The 21,066-nt window shown below is 55.6% G+C and overlaps 3 protein-coding genes across 3 annotated transcripts; 1 reads left to right on the top strand and 2 right to left on the bottom strand.

Moving 5' to 3' along the window:
- Nucleotides 1-1,104: 1,104 nt before the first annotated feature.
- LOC119094566 (nuclear pore complex protein Nup133) lies at nt 1,105-10,859 on the bottom strand. The gene is made up of 14 exons (XM_037217626.1): nt 10,799-10,859; nt 10,315-10,480; nt 9,480-9,639; nt 8,625-8,755; nt 7,979-7,989; nt 7,685-7,797; nt 7,182-7,288; nt 6,564-6,756; nt 6,064-6,135; nt 5,170-5,299; nt 4,603-4,736; nt 3,718-3,923; nt 3,186-3,327; nt 1,105-2,034 (listed from the first exon to the last, which is right to left on the bottom strand). The coding sequence occupies exons 1-14, from the start codon at nt 10,857-10,859 to the stop codon at nt 1,588-1,590; spliced, it is 2,073 nt and encodes a 690-aa protein (XP_037073521.1). The 3' UTR covers nt 1,105-1,587.
- Nucleotides 10,860-12,037: 1,178 nt separating this feature from the next.
- Nucleotides 12,038-14,699, top strand: LOC119093279 (putative protein BRICK1-B). Its single transcript, XM_037216218.1, has 2 exons — nt 12,038-12,231; nt 13,947-14,699. The coding sequence occupies exon 2, from the start codon at nt 13,950-13,952 to the stop codon at nt 14,178-14,180; it is 231 nt and encodes a 76-aa protein (XP_037072113.1). The 5' UTR covers nt 12,038-12,231; nt 13,947-13,949; the 3' UTR covers nt 14,181-14,699.
- Nucleotides 14,700-17,076: 2,377 nt separating this feature from the next.
- On the bottom strand, nt 17,077-20,436 carry LOC119094567 (nuclear pore complex protein Nup133). The gene is made up of 6 exons (XM_037217627.1): nt 20,128-20,436; nt 19,351-19,460; nt 18,484-18,656; nt 18,022-18,144; nt 17,390-17,425; nt 17,077-17,115 (listed from the first exon to the last, which is right to left on the bottom strand). The coding sequence occupies exons 1-6, from the start codon at nt 20,256-20,258 to the stop codon at nt 17,077-17,079; spliced, it is 612 nt and encodes a 203-aa protein (XP_037073522.1). The 5' UTR covers nt 20,259-20,436.
- Between the last annotated feature and the right edge of the window lie 630 nt (nt 20,437-21,066).

Below are 21,066 nucleotides of genomic sequence, written 5' to 3' on the forward strand. Positions count from 1 at the left end.
ATCGGAAAAAAATGGAGGGATAAAAAGTCGTCGAAGACGTCGAAGTAGGATAAGCAAAAGATGAAAGAGAAGACGGTGGTAGTAAAAGATTGAAAGCACACCAATGAACAAAAAGTCACCAGGGACAACACACGACTCGGAATAAGCCATTGGGGTGAAAATTCGACGGCGATAAGTAACATTGGAAAATCATTTAACGGACACAAAATGGATATGGATAAACGTCGATTACATTTCGGACTTAGTAGCTGCCTTGCTATGCTCCATTGCTGCGGATCGGTTACCACGTGTTCTCATGGCGGTGTGTACGCCCTCCGCAAACGCGCGCCTCCAGTGCGTTTATTAAACTGGTCACAAATACCACGCTTTATCCCTACCACATGCAATGCCCTGGGCAGAGGTGACAAGAGATTCGATCACTATTCACTACTGCAGTGAAGGTCAACATCAGTCTGGGTCAGTACAATCGTTTCTTGTCCGTTTCCCGTCTGTCAGCCGGCGCACGTATCGCGTCGTTGCAATCTCGGGCTGCTGAGATGAGCGCCAAGTTTCGACTCGTGCTCTCCAGATTGTTCGCGGTTACCGCACCGCCAAAGTTGCTGGACGGGAAAAAGGACATTTTTCGCGGCGCTGCAGTGTTGCAAAAATCCAACTTTGATCAAAAAGACAGCGTACAAATACGCTGAAAACATAAAAAAACATCAGTTGTGCCAGAAAAGAAACCACGTTAAAAGCCGAAGCGGCTGGGCCAGACCGGGGCGGTGAAGAATCTACACTTCTAGTCATTTGACGCGGGCAAGCCTCCAGATGCATCAATCCAAAACCAGGCACCGTTTACAGCTGCAGCTTCAAACGCGTTTGGGAATCAGGGCCCTCCAGACCATCGTTCAACAGCACCACCTCCTCCGATACTGCGCTCGAAGTCGCGCACATCTGGAGCAGTCGTTTTCCACCCCGCTTTTTTAGGCGTGTGTGGTTTGTTGTACAATAGCGCGGTCCGGTAAGACTATGTGCAGAACTCATTGCTCTGCGCTGGGTAAGCCATGTCACCAATGGTTACATAAACGAACGGCACAAACAGAACCATGTATTTCGGATAGCCGTGGCTGTGATTCCAAACTGAACGAAACCTTCCATCATTTGCCAGCACGGGAAGGATGTGGCAGTGGCAGTATTGTACGGCCTTGAACCCTTCGTCGCCCAAGACTCCCTTCGGACTGGATGACCGTCCGCCCCTGGGGACCGGGCGATCTCAGTCACACGTGCCTGGGCCGTCCCTCAGCCCGCCACAACCAGCGGCCAATGTGGCTGCGAAACAGACGTCCACCGCAACCAGCCAACGATGACCGAGACGGGCGAGACGCGGCGAGAGGGACGAAACGAGGCGAGAGGGACGAGACGGACACCGGCGCACACGGTGTGCGGCACGCTTCACGCGCGACGATGAAGGCGCCACTGCCGTGAACCAGGTCCTTTTGCACGGGAACGTCAAGATCCTCGACCACGATGACGGCAGTCGCTGCTCCGGACACTGGCACGAGCACTGTTCGCATGAGCCGGCCCAGCGTGCGCCACCCGTGCCGCCGCTCACGCCTGCTCCCCCACGTGGGCCTCCAAGCGCTCCACGTACTCGTACACGGCACCCAGCAGGAACGCAAAGTCGCGGTCACCGCGCAGCTTACTGAGCTGCTTGCAGTCTAGCAGCAGGTTCAGCTCCGGTAGCAGGTGCAGCGGCCGCCGGCCCGACCGCTGCAGACCCCTGATGGTGCGCAACAGCAGGGTGTCCCGGCACGCCTCCAGCGGCCGGTCCGTGTCGAGGCCGGTCCACAAGTCGCGCAGCACGGCGCGGCACCAGATCTCGAGCCGCAGCTGCTCGCGCTCCTCGTCGCCGCCCTCGAGCGTGGCCGACTCGGCCAGCTCCAACGCCCGCTCGAAGTCGAACTCGTTGGCGCCCTCGTTCTCCGGCGACACGTACAGCAGGATCAGCTCGCGCGGCGACAGCACGTGCATCGTCTCAGCGTCGATCCCGTGCGCCTGTGGTCAGGTCAGGTCAGGGGTCAAGGGTCGCAGAAGAGCGTCGCCTTGGCCCAGGGTAGCAACGTGGAGGACCCTCACGGAAATAAGAGGACAGCCAATCGAGATGAACAAGTATTGCCTTTTCCAGCAGCGAGCACAGTCAGGGCGTGCGACTGAAGTTCGCAGCAGGACAGAATGGAGCAGATCCTTGCACGTCAGCTTCGATTCCAAGATCGGTCCAATACACATTTACCCGAGACGTAAGGCATGTCAAATTAGAACGACTGTTTCATTCGCCAGATAACCACTGTCCGCATCGCTACAACCACTTCAACGACAATCGTGCGGCGTGACTGACGTGATACGTGCCTAACTTCCCACACCGGCCGACCTCTGGCCTGCATGTCAGCCTGTTGGATCCCGCACCACTGTGCGAGCGAGCGCTGACACCACCGCCCCGGACCCCGAGCTATCAGCTGGCCATCCCATCGGCTGGCCTCAAAATCGACACCGGTCCGAAGGTGACCTGTCATTCCCCACAGCCAGGCGGTGGAGAGGGAGCGCGGACCGCATGTTAACCGTGTTTTCTGGGCCAACCGGACAACTGCGCGATGATTAGATAGCGCTCTGTCAATAATTTTTTTCCTGTGTATCTGTTTCCGCTTATTCGCGACTTTCGGTGAGTAACGGCGGCTTGTGGTCAAAAGCCCTTGACGGTGTGGGCTTTTAGCGGAGTTCCTGTCTTCGCGGCATGCTTGGGGACGCCACGTGATTTGAATGAGGCAGTGCCTATGCGAGATGACACGCCGGCTTGCAACTTAACACTTTCGCCGGCCCAGCGTCGCTCTCCTCCCCCCCCCCCCCCCCCCCTCATCGCCCCTCACCAGTCTACAGGCGTCCCTCAGCTCTCTTCCCCCGGCCACTTCGCACGCAACGCTGGCACCAGGTGGGCCGGCCATCTTTCACCAACATGGAACGCTGAGCGACGACCACCATTTCAGCGATCATTCACGGCGCCTTCCGATCCACTTGAAAAAGTCCATCTCATGAATACCATAACCTGCTGGTGCGAGGAAAAACGCCCCCGGCTGGAGGCTATGGAGTCCTGCCCGCAACGCGCGCACCATTCTGCAGCGAAATAGCGCGGTGTGCCAACGGCCACGACTGACCTCCAGCACGGAGGAAGGCAGCTGCTCCTGCAGCTGGCTCAGCTCGATGGCCGGCTTCAGCTTGGTCAGGCGAACCTCCAGCTCATCGCCCTGCTGGCCTGCCAAAGCGCAGAGCTTCGACAGGCTCAGGTAGGTCTTCTTCCTGAGCAGGCCAGCGGCGGCACGTCAGTGGCCGGTACGGCAGCGCGCGGAGGGCAGGGGTGGCAGGCAACCGGCACAGACGGACTCACGAGACGCGTATCGTCTGGCCGCAGCAGCAGCGCACCTGGTCAGCAGCTCACCTGGTCAGCACCGCACCTAGTCAGTAGCTCACCTGGTCAGCAGCTCACCTGGTCAGTAGCTCACGTGGTTAGCAGCTCACCTGGTCAGTAGCCCACATGGTCAGCAGCTCACCTGATCCGTAGCTCACATGGTCAGCAGCTCACCTAATCAGTAGTTCACATGGACAGCAGCTCACCTGGTCAACAGCTCATCTGGTCAGGAGCTCACCTGGTCCGAAGCTTTGTCTCGTCAGGCCGCAGCAGCAGCTCACCTGGTCAGGAACTCGGTCTCGGCGTCAGCGCACTGTGCCAGCGTGTCTCCAGCCTGCGCGAAGCGGCCGGCCTCCAGCTCGTTGAGCCAGCGCAGGCCGCGGTAATCGTGCAGGAAGCCCGCCAGCTCGGCCTGCCGGCACTGGCTCAGCAGCTGCCCGCGCCGGCCCTGGTCCAGGTACCAGTTGAACACGAAGCTGGCGAATCCCTGCCGAGACGAGAACGTGCGGTGGGGCACGGCTTCGTACCGACGAGATTCCGGGCATACTCGGCAGCTCAGGGGCGCAACGGACCCTACGCGCTGAGCTGAGACAGTCCTATCCGACACGGCCAGAGATGATGAGGCGACAGGTTCAGCAACCACCTCCCGTAACCCTCTGACCTTGGGGCGTTTCGATAAGTAGTGCCCAAGGAAAAACGGACCAGAGCGGATAACTCCAGGCCGACCAGACTGCGCTCCACCAAAGGTGACACAGCCGCTTACGCAAGGTACAGGACCGAAGAGAGCCTCAGCCGTCGTTTCGCCCTTCCACGAATGGCGCTCTGCAATATCAAACCTTATCGCGGAAGGAAACCGGACTGAGAGGGCAATGCAAGCGAGCGACGCGGGCGACGGGAATGCAGGGTTCAATGGCGGCAATAATGTGGCGTAGGGGGAAAAAGTTGGGGGATAAATCAGTGGGGGATGTGGACCAATGGGTAAATGCGTGATTGAGTGGCACATGAACGAGTGCTTGAAAGGACGACTGAGTGAACAAATGACAGGGTGAGTGAGTGGGAGTGGGCGAACAGGCAGTGTACGGGCGAGGAAGCGAACACACAAGCACAGGAGCAAGCGAAGGAACAAGCGGTGGGCTAGAGTGGGGCGAGTCGGCCAGTCGGCTCACCTGGTCAGCGAACTGTGCGAGGTACTTGTTGCGCCTCTCAGTGCTGTTGGTGCGCTCGCACACTTCCACCAGGACGCGGAAGTCGGCGTACTTCTCGGCCAGACTGGTGGCCCGCTCGTACTGCTCCGCCTCCACTGCGGCGGCGGGCACACGTCTCTGACGGAGCGGCTCGTTACTGCGCCCGGCCACGGGTCCAACGGAGCGTCGCAGCCGGGCACCGAGGCCCACCCGCTCACGGGATTCAAACAGCGACACTAGACATTGTGAAGGCGATGCAAATATTCCACAGCACTGTTGGGACGCAGGCTGAAATGACGACGGAGCGCTATGCGACTCAGCACGCGCGTAACACTGACCCATCTGGAGCAGCGCGCACCGCAAGCACAGACACTATCGACCAACCACGACCGCTTTGACGAACCAGCCCGTGGGGCGACCCAATTTTATTCTTGCTGCGCCACACGCAACGATGCACCGCAGTAAACGGCGGGTCGGCGAGCGCGTGATCCAAGACTATCCCAGCTGCACAGCCAGTCACCAGCCCGCCGCTGGGAGGCCCTCACTTACGCAGCGGCTCGATCAGGTGGTAGCGGTCGGCCTCGAACTCGGCCTGGACGGCGGCGTGCCGCTCCGTGCCGCGCAGCGCCGCCAGCTGCGCCGTATACCCGGCCAGCACCAGGTCGGCCAGCTCCAGCAGCTGGCGGCGGCGGAGGCCCACGCGTCAGCCGGACAGGCACACGGGAGGGGGGCAATCGGCGGAGGCGGCCGGTCGGTGAGAGGGCAGCCAACATCAGCTGTTCGCGATCAGGATGAAAGCGGACACGTGAAGACCTCAGCTGAGGGCATATCGCATGCAGGGCAGGGCAGGGCAGGGCATGGCGTCGCACGGCATGACATGGCATGGCAGGACAGGGCAGGACAGGGCAAGGCAAGGCAGGGCAGAACAGGAAAGACAGACGATTGCTGGTCGTCTCTGAAGCGAGAAGCGGGACCGACAGCTAAGCGACGAGCTTGACTTGGCAAGCGATGATCGCAGGCCAACGTGTCTGACGAGAACGTCATCACAGAACCTCCGGAACTGCGCTGTGCGGCTCCCACCCAACCCACTGAAAGCAGGGACGCTCGGAAGAGCCTGGGGCTGCGAGCTCATCTTCATCAGCAGGAGGAGGGGCTGCAGGTGAAAGGTGTAATGAAGCAACATCTCGGCGACGGAGATAATTATGACAGAGACGGGCCGCTCTTAATGAGTCAATGACCGCCATCCCGTTATGCCGGACCCTGGACAGAGACCATGCACTCGTCCGCCGGGCCCGGGTGAGCGGACGCCGCGGCAGTGCCACAGCTGCCCGACTGCCGCAGCCGGGCCGCCGCAGTCGCAGCCGCGGTCAGTCCCACGCCGACGTCACGGGTCAGACACGGGTCGGCATCCCGCCACGGCAGCGCGGCCGCCCGCCGCCTCACCTGCTGGTAGAGGCCGGTGCGCTCGGCGCCCGGCTCGGTGGCCGGCAGTGCCTGGCGTCGCGTCAGCTCGTGCTGGCGCAGCAGCAGGGCGCGCGCCACGCCGGCCGAGCCCCGCGGCTGGCGCTCGCGTGCGGCGTCCGCCGGCGGCTCCGGCTCCAGCTCGTCCAGCACGGCCGCCGCCGCCGTCAGCATCCGCTATAACACGGCGTTAGAGAACGTCAGGGTATCTCCGGATGGGTCTGGACAAAATAACCACCAGGAGATTGTGGAGCCTATGTGTTCAATGTGGAATGAAAAGTTGGAGCCAAACTAAACCCAATGAGGCGAATTTCGGATGATACTGCAAACAGCAAATTATTTGTTCCTGCCTGAGCAATGACAACACACAACATTGCTTGTCACTGCCTGGAGGGACACACAAGGCGCAGAAGAAAAATTATACCGAGCCCAGACCGTCAGCTGGTGAGCCTCACCACTATTACGCTGTTGGTCTCAGCTACCAGCCGGACCACTTCGTTCGCAGTGGCCCCTGACGTCATCAGCTCCTCCTCGCGGCCGATCAGCGCACTAATGATGTCGTCCACGGCCGAAAGATGACAGAAGAAGACGTCGCGGGCAGTCAGAGGTCGCAGGGGCAGCTCCCCACGCTCCTCCACCACTCGGGTCACGGCTGCACTCACCACCTCACTCAGCCTGGAGCAACACACGGCACGTCAGGTCACTGATGCACCCCAGCACCCCACCTTACTCAGCCTGGAGCAGCACACAGCACGTCAGGTCACCGATGCACTCCAGCACCCCACCTCACTACGCCTGGAGCAACATTCAGCACGTCAGGTCACCGATGCACCCCAGTACACCACCTCATTCAGCCTGGAGCAACACACAGCACGTCAGATCACTGATGCACCCCAAGCACCCCACGTTCACTACCCCACTCAGCCTGGAACAACACATGGCACGTCAGGTCACCAATGCACCCCAGCACCCCACGTTCACTACTCCACCGACTAAAGCCAGTCTGGAGAACACTGGTTGAAAATGGAAGCTAGAAAACCTACAAGGTGATTGGGTAATTGCCACAAGTGCCGAAACTTTGTCGTGCCAGTGAGACTCACTGAGGTGACACGTTGGCGAGCGCCATGGCTGACAGCACCTTCTCGTGGTGCTCGTGCAACAGCTCCGTCGTGGTCACCACTGCATCTCGGTCGGTAACACTGGTCAGCTGGAAAAGACGCCGGTTAGCTCCACGAGTCCTATATCCACTGGCACGGATCAAGCGGCACTGCATAGAAACAGATGAAATCGAACCTTTCTGAGCAAACAGAACTAGACGCAGCGAGTTTTCAAACTTCCCACATGGCACGCCACATGATGAGCGGTGGTACTCCAAGATACACAGTGTTCCTAAAAGTACACCATATTGCCCCCAGAGTCACACCAGCCTAGCACCATCCAAAACGCGCCCGATTCTCTGTTGACGCGAAAATCACACCCGGCACCACAGACCACGGGCGCACGCCCACACCAGGCCGCACGACGGACGCGGCAGCGGCGGCGGTGCCTCAGCGGCCGGAGCTGGCCGCGCCGACAGGCGTCCGCCACAGCCGGCGTGCCTCACCCGGTCCCAGAGACCGGCCGCCTTCAGGAAGGCCACGTAGAGACGGTGCGCCTCACGCTTATCGTCCAGTTGGTGCAGCAGGATCAGCGAGGTGGTTGATGACACGGTCGCGTCTGACGACAGAGGCGGGCGCCGGTTACCATCCCCTCCCCCTCGCCGGCAGCAAGACGGACGTCCTCGTCGTCAGCAGCGGGGGCATCCGCAAGACGGCGTCTGACACTTCTCGGCGAGAAACACACCGCCGTACCTGTACGCCCTCCATTCGTCTGAGGCAGACTGGTCCCAGCTGACTACCTTGGAGCAGTCTGTGGCGGGCTAGCCAGAGGTCCCACTCTCGCCGTCACCCTACCACGAGGAGACGACTGAGCTTGAGGCCCACCACTCCGTCGGGATCACCGATCACTGTAAACACCACTTCACCCCCAGCAAGTGAGCTCGAGACCCAGCGGCGCTTCCCAGCGTCCCTGCACTCGCCAGAGAAAAAGACAGGCATTGTGTGTGATGGTATGGTGTCCACCTGCCCTGCGTGTGTGGCACTCTCCCCCCCCCCCATCATGTGTATGTGGTACTGTGACCCCTGCCATGTGTGTGCCAGTGGGGCACTCCCCCTATTCTCTGTGTGTGGCGGTGTGGCCCTTACCTTGTGTTTACCTTGTGTTTACCCACTACCTTCTGTATGGCAGCAGTGCGCCCTTCCCTACTCTGTATGTGTGTGGCACTGAGGCGTCCCCTGCCCCGTGTGTGTGGTAGTGTGGCGCCCCCACCTGCGTGCGTGCGTACGTACGTGCGTGCGTGTGTGCGTGCGCGCGTGCGTGCGTGCGTGCGTGCGTGCGTGTGTGCGTGCGCGCGTGCGTGCGTGCGTGCGTACATGTGTGTGTGTGTGTGTGGCAGTGCACCGACGCCGGGCCGTCACTGACCGCGTGCTGCCGCCTCGGCCCACCGCGGGTCGGCGGCTGGGTAGTCGTCGATGATGTCGCGGCTGAGCGCCACCACCGTCAGGTCCAGCTCCGAGTCCGGCCCGACCGCCGCACTCCGCGGGAACAGCTCCTCCACCAGCGCGCTGTACCGCGGCTGCCGGCGGCACGGGCGCCGTCACCAGCCCGGCAACGTAGCACAATCGTGACCGGCGGCACAGCTCCCGACCGAACCAGTGTTGCCGCATTTGGTCCTAATCGGAACCTACCTAAAGAAAACCGCCTCTAAAGCTTTTATGTCACAGTGAATCACGACAATCCCGTGCGCAAGTGAGATAGATTTTCCAAGATCCCGCACAGAACCAACTGAAACAATGGCTGCTGAAAGTTTGCAGACATAACGTGCTACATAATGCAACAAACTCGAAATTGCCTGGCGCTGCTGCACATGGCTTTCGCCGTTCGCCAAATATTTACCATGACCATCACCATTTACTCAGAATTATACCCAGGTTCAGCACCGTCGACTGTCAAATCCTACGAGAATATATGGTCTCTCTGTGTCTGTGTCTCTGTCTGTGTCTCTGTCTCTGTCTCTGTCTCTGTCTCTGTCTCTGTCTCTGTCTCTGTCTCTGTCTCCCTCTCTCCCTCTCTCCCTCTCTCCCTCTCTCCCTCTCTCCCTCTCTCCCTCTCTCTCTCTCTCTCTCTCTCTCTCTCTCTCTCTCTCTCTCTCTCTCTCTCTCTCTCTCTCTCTCTCTCTCTCTGACAAAAATAGCGGTTAAGCATTCTACGATCACCACGCGCACCCTGAAACCACTCGTCGAGACAGCCACACTCTGCAAGATCGATGCAAGCTCACCCTGCTCTGCGGCAACACTCACCAAATCGTTTTTGCAGAAGAGAATGCAGGCAGCACGCAGTTTGGCTTTGACATCCGAGCTGGATGTCAGCAGCTCTTCCAGGTCGACCTGGGTCAAGGACACGTTGAAGGACTGGGACAGCGGCGCCGTCTGATCCAGACCCAGCAGCGACAGATTCATCCTGAAGTCAAGCGACAGTGCGGTATGAGCAGTTACGACGAAAACGCATGGTGGTCCATACTGTGACAGCACATCTCCAAAACGAAAGAGTAAGCTACACATTCTAATGGCATTTATATAAAATCAATATGCAAACTCGAAATTTCCGATCAGTTAACATAACACTGCGGCAAGCAGTGGCAACACAAACCCGACTGGTGAATGTGACATCAATTGAAGAATGTCGATCCCCGCTTAAGTCCAACGCATACTGCTGCCGCGGCGCCTATTAGCTACACGAAAACAGCCGCCTGCGTAACTGGCAGCTGCGGAAAGCCGTCAGTGGCGTACGCCTGACCGACACCGGCTGGCGTCGCGCGTGACGCGTCTAGCGCGGGGTGAGTGTGTGACGCGTCTGGCGCAGGGTGAGCGTGCGACGCGTCTTGCACGAGGTGAGCGTGTGGCCGTCTAGCGCAGTGGGAGCGGCGGCGAGTCTGGCAGACGGTGAGCGTGTGGCCCGTCTAGCGCGGGGTGGGCGCTGTGACGGTCTACCGGGTTGAGCGTGAAACGCGTCTGGCGCAGGGTGAGCGTAGCTCGTCTAGCACAGGGTAAGCGTGTGGCGCGTAGCGCGGCGTCACCGCGTGACGCGTCTGCGGCGTCACCACGTGACGTGACGCGTAGTCAGTGCGCGACGCACGTCTGACTGTGGTCGGCGCCGGGTGCGGTGCGAGCCGTCAGTCGGAGCAGGCCCGGGTGGCTGGTGAGCACGAGCGGGGCCGCGTCGGCGCCCAGGCCCCAGCCGATGATGCGCTCCCCGGGAGGCGACAGCCGGACGGCGTCCTTCAGCTCCGACGCCGGCGCCACTGCAAGACACACGCACAGGGTCCAACGCCGTCAGTGGCAGGGCACACGCACCAGCATCGCGGCCAACCGGCAACAGCTGGACGTGGATGCATGGATGGGCAGCGATGGACGGTTAACCAGCACCGCTTCCCTAGCATGGTCAAACACCAACAAACGCCACAACCATCAGATTGGACACGTAGCCCAGCAGCCGCGGTCAACATTTCTGACTGTCGGCACACACATCAAAGAGCACTGAAACTGCCACATCGGCACATGCCGTTCAGCACCACAAACCGAAAACCTGTGAGCCGGCATCTGTTATGGACGGCACTCACTGTTGACGCATAGTATTTGGCGGCGGTCGTGGATGAACACCCTGTCGCCGGCAGCCAGCATCCTCAGCTCGGCGGCACACTCGTCGCCGCTGGGCGTGTGAGGGATGACATCGAACCACGACCAATGGGCCGCACCGCCGGCGCTGACGTCATCCACTGCACCTGTCCGAGCACCGTCGGAGTCCAGCTCGGCCACACACAGTTCGGTCCGTGAGACAGTACAGCGGTGCAGCACAGCCAACTGCTGCCCCCGACATGTGGTGGGTGCTTCGCAATGCGAAAGGCAAAGGAATTAGTTTGTATTACACATCCACTCTCCACTTTCCAGTTCACACTTCAAATTTCCAGCAACACTTTGTTCATTAGAGGGGCAGGGACGGCGATCAGAGCGAGGAAGTGCAGATAAAACAGAGCTGAAAGTGAACACACTTCCAGCTTTTCACCAACCCGGGGTGTGAAATAACTTACACAAAAGAACTACGCACGCTCAAAAATTATTCGGAGTCATTTTTATTTTGACTCTTGAGGATTTTTCCGGTCTGATAGGTTAATGGGTACGAGTGCCCGCCTTCCGATCAACATAACCGTGGCGGGGTAGGTACAAGTCGTTTCATTTGCTCGCTATTTGCCCGTAATAGGCATGGCATGCGGCCGGTGGGAGCGGCTGCCAGGAAGGTCGGATCACGTCAAAGGGCAGGACGGCCGTGTCAAGCATTGCGACACGCCTAACTTTGGCCACCAACTTGCTTCGCTGCCTGGATTGCACAAAGGGATTAAAGGAGTCAGGACTTTCTCGAAAAGCACCACTTACCGAAACTTTTAAAAAACTGTTTTATTTCATGGTGCTACAGCCTACAACAAAGTGAGACAGTGGTAGAATTTCGGCTGTTTAGGATGTGTGAGTTTCTTTGATGTGAGTTTCTAGGATGGTGCTTTCTAAAATAAGCACCATCATTCCTTTGAGCCAAAATACAATTGGAAAACTGTTGGCGGACCACCTTACTTCACCACGGGTGCACAACTGAATGACAATAAACCGTTGATATAAAACGCAGCCTGTATATGAAATTTGGTTTCTGGGAAACGAAAACCAGAAGATCAATTGAGTTAAAAGGAAAAGCCATCAATTTCACGACTGATTATTAAACAATCGTACGAAACTAAACAAAGCAAATTCTTGCAGTCTTTTAGCTCCAGTTCTTGAAGGTATCGTCTACACCGCGCCATTATTGTAATTAAGAACACAAGGGCGGGCGAAATCATCAACTGTCACCCCACTGTGCGGTTAGACGCCGAGTCACCAGTTAAATCAGGTGGGGGTATACGGAAGTTGGCAAGAAACCCACGGGACTGCATTGCACACAATATAAGTCAAAACAGGCATCTGAGGGGTGAGGGGTTCCTGTCAGTCCGGGAGCTAGTCTCAAGATAAGGTAAGTTTTCAATGGAGAATGCATCTGATTAAACACCTTAAGCTGGAAAAAATCAGAATTCTGGATATGTGACATGATGATTATGACTGTAAATATAAAACTGAGCTTGCCATCAAGAGAATATATGCCATTAAACATATTGCTGTTCACAAGATGAAAGTGAGCATTTAACATTTGGTCACACAAAAACCAAGTAAATTGGGATAATCAGCATGCAAATAAATGAAGAGATAAATGTTCATGCCTTAACTAAGGCTTAATTGATAGCATGAGATACTACTCTGGGCTTCAACACAAGTTATTAACATATATCACCTGAAAAACTAACCACAGACATAAAACCAGAAAACCAGCCTTGAGCCATATATTGTGTATTCATACATTAACATCCTCCATAGATTTGCATCTCACTGCCAAGCTATACTTCATATCACAATCACCTATATCCACATGCCTGTCTTCAAAACTTCATCAACCTAGCTGTGACCACTGATGCTGAGGAAGTACAATTTCCTCACAAAATGGTGCCAGAGGCTGGTACATACATGAAACATGACTGCCATGAATTTGACTGATGATTTATAGTGGCAGCCCCAAATAAACAGCGACAGATTACTAGTGCCAGTGGAATCAGGTTTAATAAATATATACCACTTCATTTCAACTCCCAGTAGGAATAGCCAGACTCATTGAAGTAAAATTTGCAGAAAAATTGCACCTGGTACTGTTTGGATACTGACTCTGTCCAACCAATGGTATCTTGGTGTTTTTACAGGTTTGAACAGTAACAACAAACTGGCTTTTGTGACACATGACATGCAATTGAGTGGTGTGATGTAGTAGTGTTCTATTAACACATGCTCAGGCAGGGGGGTCAAAGTGACCCCCACATGTTAACATACAGCATGGCATGAGTTGAGTTTGACTGTGATCAGAAATACTGAAAAAATCATCAGCCCAAGCAGCCTTCATATCTCTCCACTCTGAGTGGGAATAATGATGCATTCCATGAACATGCACTCAAAAGAGGTGGGGGATAAATTTGACCCCCCAAGGGGTTTTCAAGAATAATTTCTGAATAGTGTGACATGGCCACACCAAACTCAAAACAGTCTTGTATGGTTTTAGTCACCATGACCTGCAAAGGTCAAAAAGGTCATTGACCTTAAGTGAGCACCAGTGGCCTTTTCCCAGAACAGGTATCTGAGTTCTGGGGACACTTTGGACACCAACCTGGAGTGTGAACTTACTTGACTTCATTTGACCTGAAGAACACACCCTATGAACTCCAAACTTTGAAATAAGTGAGTTCACATTCTGGCCAACACACCCTGTGAATTTGGTGCTTCTGGCTCTCTTGTTTCTGAGACATTATGGGGGGGGGGGAGGGGGAGAATTGACCCCCACCCAAGCAAAGGGTATTCAACCAGCCACCAGGGCACATGTTAGATCAGGGCTGGTGTGGTAAATCTGTGGCATGGCAGTAGTCATCTATAAGTATTGTTTCAGCTAGCCAGGCTTCACTAGACAACCAACTTGGCATAAAAAGGCTTTGCCTGGGATTTAGCCATGCATGAACAAGATAATTTTGAGGCAAACATGTTCTGGCGTTCGTGAGCGCGACTTTCAGATATAACAGAGTGTGTGGGGATCATATTTTGTGAACCAACGCAGCGAGCATTGACAATGCCCCGTCATATTGCCCTGACCTTCAGAGGATGGCCACAAACCACCGCGAGGCGATACAGATGCAGATCCAGCAGGACTGGGCCAACCGCGAGTACATTGAGGTCATCACCAACAGCATCAAGAAGATCGCGGAGTTCCTCAACTCATTCGACCTGTCCTGCAAGTCTCGGCTAGCCGTGCTCAACGAAAAGCTCACCAAGCTGGAGCGGAAGATCGAGTACCTCGAGGCGCGTGTGACGAAGGGAGAGACACTGAACTGAAACGTCTGATACGTGCTGCTGGAGTGCCGCAGCACGGGACACACGCTACTGCTGCTGCTGTGGGAGCGGCCGGTGGCGCGAGTGAATGCGTAAGTCGCTATGCTTATTCTGTGAGTGTTTGGCATGCCATATGTTGAAAAGCGGCCAATGTGTTTTTTTTTCTATCTGATCTGTGTAGCTCGTAGATACAGGCCGTGGGATCGCCACGTGATCAGAAGCAATGATTCCGAGTTCACATATTGTTGAGGAATGTTTGTCCACCATTATTCACTTCAAAATCGCACTGTGTCAACGGCATATCTCAGCTCGTCATATATCTATATTTCTGACCCAACAGCATGCATTTGTTGACGAAAAAACAGTACCCAGGCGTACCAAACATTGGTATTGCAGCTGGTTCGAGCGACGTGGTCGCCACAATTTGTCTAACGCTAGCCTCTGAATTCGCTTCTGCCAAGTGCTATTACTGGCATTGTGTGCACAATCTGTTGTTTTGTAAGAAAACATGAATATCTCCTATTTGCGATTTTTGCCATGTTTTGATGAGCTAGGCGCACCGGACGAATATCTCTCGGGATCAACTATTGAGATGGGCATTTTAAAATGACCTCGCTCCCTATTTACTCCCGAAGAGATTTGTCCAAGACAAATCCAGGCCGTCTACAATGAAATGCTTCGTGGTAGAGTTGGTACGGCAGCAGTGATCTCAGTGCGCTGCGCCCTTTTCGCACACGATGCTCTTAAGCCTTGTCACCCTTGCGTTTAGGTTCGTGGTTGACCCAGTCACGGAGCATCGTCCGCCTGTTTTCTGGATACTTGTCCATCTCCTGCTGAGTATCGGTATGAGCCTGGATTGTTCTGCGGTGCGACGCCGCTTGGCTGCCGGGTAGGAGCCCGCGCGGCGGCGCGTGACCTCGCACAGAGCAAGGATCGTGACCTCACAGAGCGAGGATCGTGACCTCACACAGAGCGAGGATCTTGACCTCGCCCAGAGCAAGGAGCGTGACCTCACACAGAGCGAGAATCGTGACCTCACACAGAGCGAGGAGCGCGACCTCACACAGGGCGAGGAGCGTGACCTCGCCCAAAGTGAGGAGCGTGACCCCAGAGCGAGGAGCGTGACATCACGCAAGGAGCGTGACCTCAGAGCGAGGAGCGTGACCTCACACAGAGCGAGAATCGTGACCTCACACAGCGCGGGGAGCGCGACCTCACACAGGGCGAGGAGCGTGACCTCGCCCAAAGTGAGGAGCGTGACCCCAGAGCGAGGAGCGTGACATCACGCAAGGAGCGTGACCTCAGAGCGAGGAGCGTGACATCACGCGAGGAGCATGACCTCACCCAGAGCGAGGAGCATGACCTCACCCAGAGCAAGAAGCGTGACCTCGCCCAGAGCAGAGTATGGCCTCACCCAGAGCGAGGAGCGTGGCACCGGACGGCGGCGGGTCTTGGGCCGTGATGAGCACCAGGACGCCGTGGCGCGTGACACAGAGGTCACGGAGCGTCACCTTCAGCTGGTCGGCACTGCTGGTCTCACGACTCTGTAACCGAGCGTGACACCGTCACGTCTGAGCACGAGCTCAGTGCGCAGCGCACAGCGGCTGGTTCCGGCGAGTGGTGTGACAAGCGCTTGGCCAAGCACAAGCTGCATAAGCAGAGAGCAACCTCGCCAGAAACACATACTTGACGTGAACAACAGAACGACTAGCGCCCCGCGCGCCTTTCAGTTACTTAATCAGTTAGTGGCATGTGTCACAGACACATTTTAAAACCCACACAGGCAGAGAAACGAGAGTATTGCCACTGATGCAACTTGTGTTCGGCATACAGCGCTCTGACCCCATGGTATTAAGCGGTAAAGCTGTGATTTAGCGGGTACAGTTTCCACGCGGCAAACGTGAGAACAAATATTCGAAAATGCCGTGTCCTAAAAGCGACGGAGCGAAAAGATGGGCTGACAATTACAAATATATCACGAACGCGAACTGGCTGCCACTCCACACATATATAACTACAGCAAGAATTCCATGATTCCAGCCCTCTTAACATAGGTTTTACGTACGTTGGTTTGGGAACGGTACGTGGTCAATGTCCAGTTGTCCACAGGACAACACAGGCATTGGCATGTCTGTTAATAAATCGTGCCAGGCGACTGGCACAACGCACTATTTCTTAAGGAAACTGTCAGTAGCCATGACCTGTTTTGCGGCCGCCCGGCCAGCCCGTTAGCACGGTGCGGCGGCGGGTCCCGACCTCGCCCCGCCGCGTGCCGGCTACTGACCAAGTCGGCCTGCAGGAGGCGGTCGCGCGCCAAGCGGACGAGGTCGGTCTGTGCATCCATGCGGTCGGCATCGCTGGCGGCATCCACCCACCAACGCTGCAGGTGCCGCGCCGTCAACACGAACACCGTGCGACCGGCCGGCGCGTCGGCGCCCTCCTCAGGCGGCGCGGCACACAGTGACACCAGCGGCTGGCGGCCCACATCGACCTGGTCACACACAGTGTAGCACAGCCAGCCGGCCCTCACCGACCCGGTCACATACAGCAGCAGCACAGCCAGCCGGCTGTCACCGGCGCCACCTCAGCGGCGCCGACGACTGATGCGGCCGTACCGCAGAGATTGGGTGCTGTTTCAGACAGTTTCCGACCTGGTCCGTGCCACGGCTGGCATGGGAGGTCACGCCAGGGCGCTGCGTCAGCCCACGGAGCCCTCCCTACAACACATCACCAAGGTGGCGATAAATGGCGAGGCTTGATGATGATAGTCGAGGTTTTGGGGAGTGCCGACGTCTGCGTTCGTTTGGCGCCAAAACGATCAAGCTTTATCTACCTCGAATCGAACAACCTTAGCGCACAAGGCCCGGCTTACGCAGCACGCTAAACCGACAGTGACACTTCAGGAAATTACAAGCACGATCCATAGCATGACAACGCCCTAAAAACACACAGAAACCAGCACAGCCCCCGGCGGCGGTGTGTATCAGTCGGCGCTGCGCGTCGGCCGCGCCCCGACGCTGGGACGGGCGTGGCGGGCGCGCGCTCACCTCCTCCGAGCCTGCCGCCTGCATGGCGCCCCAGATGAGCGACGAGACGCGGCGTCCAATGCCGCCGAGCAGGCCGGCCGGCGGCGCCAGGCGGCGGCAGGCCAGTCCACCTTCCCACGTTACCAGCACCAGCGTGGAGGTGGTGGTGGCCAGCAGGCAGCCGGCCTCGCCCAGCGACACCAGCCGCTCGCACTCCTGGCCCTGGCGGGGGTGGCGGAGGCACAGGTGACAGACGGATGACAGACGGATGACGGACGGGTGGCAGGCGGGTGACAGGCAGACAGACAGACAGACACAGGCAGGCAGACGGGTGACAGACAGGTGGCAGGCGATGACGCCTGACAGACTACGCGACAGACGGGTGATGCACGTGGCGGACGCGCGATACATAGGACGTGACAGGCGGTAACCACGCCGCCCATGACGTGTGACGATAGTGGCTTACTCTGCGGCGTGGGACTTGGAGGGGCGTTCGGTCTCGCCAGAGTCAGGCCAGCGTTACCCAGCCATCAAACCTCACAATCTTTTAATCGAACCACGCATGCGGATTTTCCGACGACCGCAAGTGAGCAAAAAACAAGCACGGTACATTCAACAAAACACCCCACCACACGCACCATGCCCCTTCCAAAGCCCATCACTTTAAAATGCGGCAGACGTTTCCAAGACCTAGATTCCATTTCCGAATTGCGCAACCAACCACGAACTACACGTCTCATCTGAGCACATGCGCCGGCCGCGCCACCTCTGTGACGTCCCGCCCTCCACGCGTGACGGCGCACGCGTGCTCCACTCACCTGTAGGTCGGCACTGCTCTCAATGCTGGAGCTCTCGTAGATGACGCTGGGCCAGAATCGGAGCGTGCCCTCAGGCGAGACGGCCAGGCAGCACGGCACGTGGGTCTCCGAGCCGCCCAGCACCTGCGAACAAACAGCAGCTGCAAGTGCCACAGAACAATCCAGAGCAGCTGCACCATGATCTTTAACAGGTGAAGAGTGCAACGAGTGCAATGCAGCAAGGGTGGCGATGTACAGACGCGTGCCGAAAACCAAACAGAATGCCACGTGACACGAGAGCTCACGGATGAGGACATGCGACGATCATACCCTGCAAGCAGCTCCGTGATCACTAGACCACCCTCAGCTACTGCATGGAGGACGGTGACCTGAGGGTCGTGACACGGCCTTCAGTTCACTGGTGATGATAATCTTCCCGGACATAGTCCAGCTCCCAGCCAGGACGCCGGCGCCAGCTCTCACCTGGACCAGCTCGGCCCTGTGCGCCAGGTCGCTGGGCGGCAGCGTGAGCTCGCGGCAGAACGCCACGCGCCGCGGCCCGTCGGCGCCGCTGAGCCGCCACACCAGCAGCCGGCGGCCGCATACTAGCCAGCACCAGCCGCGCTCCGACACCTGGGCGCTCACCTCGCCCCCTCCTGCCGGACCAGACGCGGCGGGCGCGCGTCAGCGACACCAGACATGGGATATCAAGACATTGCCCAATCAGGATTCTGCCCCTTCCTGAAAATGGATTTATTCCTGGACATTGACTCTGCCACCCAAAGGTCCATGCTGTTGGATGCACTGGCCATAGCCCATGAACCCTATGATGGTGTAGAACTTGCATTGTGCAACAAATGTCATGATACTGCCTCAGACAGCAGTTTCCTTGCCATGTTATGATGATGTGATTTCTGTTTGCTCAATGCAGTTGGCAGACTATCCCAGCATAGCAACCATATCACATAGTCACATTATAGATCTGCTATATAAACATTATACATATACATATAAATGTCAATCAAACACAAATACTTTAGACCTTACACTGTTATGGGTAGCCTTCCTGTGCATGCATACTATACCAGTAGCTGGAAAGCTTAGTTTTTCATGCAAGGTACATAGCAATTACCAAAATGAGTACTAAGGTCATATAAACCAATGCAACACACAATCCTTAACTTAAACTTTGTTACATATGTCAGCTAAAACAGGATATTGCACCCAGAATTACATGAAAATATGGTAATGTCAGATGTGTTTTAAATGTATTTGGACCAAGTATGAGCAGTAACAAAATACAAAAATGAATTTTAAATTATATCCCTTTTCTTAAAATAGTATACTTACTATCAGATGAAGCAAGAACTTCAGTAACCAAGACTGGAAGAGGTGGTCCCAATGACTCTAAAATATATTCTGGAGTTTCTTCCACTATCCTGGATGCATGAAGGCCAGGGCTGAAAACAAACAGTTATTGGAAACAAGTAGTGACTGCAGGAATCTGCAGTTAGGCGAGTGGGTTACAACTAAGACATATCCTCAAGTCACAGTTGAACATGCTTCATCACTGGCACCATAACATCCACATGTCATAAAAACATTCATACATAATGAGCCAGAAACAAAGCTTACATACAGTATCCCTGCACCCTGCTTTTGGCAAAGCTAAACCCACCTACAATATGTTCTACTGATGTGATGTGTTACAAGCCAGTCTTTGAATGCAATAAGTGGCAGATACAGTCCACATAATGCTGATCAAAAACACAATCTGATTCCTAACTAACATGTAGTATCCCAGCTGGGAATCTCTAGTATAGATTGGTTTGGTCATATCCTTACAATAAGTTCAAAATCTGATCCTATTTAGCAATACTCCAACCAAACTATTATATGATAAAATCCACATGGGCAGCAGGGTTAGTTACCCTAGTCTTGAGTTATCATTAACTTAATCATAAGTGAGGACCAACATCAGTTCCCTTTCCACATATTTCAATAGTGATGGAAATGACATGCTAACACTGATGCACAGAATACATTTACCTCTGTCTGTCCAATTGTCCGGAGCTGGCGGAATGCATCTACACATTACTGAATGAATCAAATAAGTGTCATAAATACCTGGCAGTGAACGATGAGCGAAGTAATCCTGGAGTTTTGATGGCAGACTTGGACTTTTTCCCAGATGCTCTTGGGGATGCTCTGGCAGAAAATGAGTCCCAGGACACTGATGAAACTTGAGGAGTGTACATGGTGCTTGCTTTGCCTTAGAAACAAACCTAAACTGAGCCCTAGTTTGAAATCTAAACTGATTACCTACAACCTTGCCCACATTCAACTCGCTATCTACCTGGCTTACAAGCTACACAAAGCACCAAGAATATATGGGGGACTTCTTCAGAAATCAATGAGAGTGGTGCTCGCTTACTATATCCGAATATAATAATCCATGCGCTTCCGATAAAGCACCGCATTAGCGCCACGTTTGAACGATCTGGGGGAGCAGTTATAGCCCAGCGCATTTTATGAACCGCCCAGCTGAATGTATTTAATGAGCAGCATTCGGTAACATATCAAGTACTTTACACATCACACCAAAATGCCAAGTTAATCGCTTATTGCCGTCAACGATTTTACTCCAGGGACAATTGTGTTGTCAATCATTCTGGAAATAATGCACGTGACGATGTCACAGTTTACCGAGACTAAGTGTCTCAACATTGCAAAGCGCCGGATCGTTGTTTAAACGTATCCGATCGAGGGCTCAAATTCCCCACTCTCGGGTTCTCGCATCGTGACCAGAGGAAGTTGGTTGAAAATCGCGGACAATGGGTGACATTTTCAATGAACCAGGGATGCAGTTTCCTATGCGTTCGGGCAGCTTCAGTCCCCCCCCCCCCCCGCCAAGTTTGTGGGAGAAGTGGGCCAAATCCGGGCAGAAACCCGTTTGTCGGCGAATTCTGGGAGTAAGTTTCATAATTCTTCGCCCCCTCCCCAAAATGACTACAAAATTACGCCCCTGCGGACGGCTCATATATGAGGACGATCACTCCATGACAA

The sequence above is a fragment of the Pollicipes pollicipes genome, unplaced genomic scaffold (genome assembly GCF_011947565.3).
Source record: "Pollicipes pollicipes isolate AB1234 unplaced genomic scaffold, Ppol_2.1 Scaffold_4002;HRSCAF=4701_pilon_pilon_pilon, whole genome shotgun sequence".
Taxonomy (NCBI): domain Eukaryota; kingdom Metazoa; phylum Arthropoda; class Thecostraca; order Pollicipedomorpha; family Pollicipedidae; genus Pollicipes; species Pollicipes pollicipes.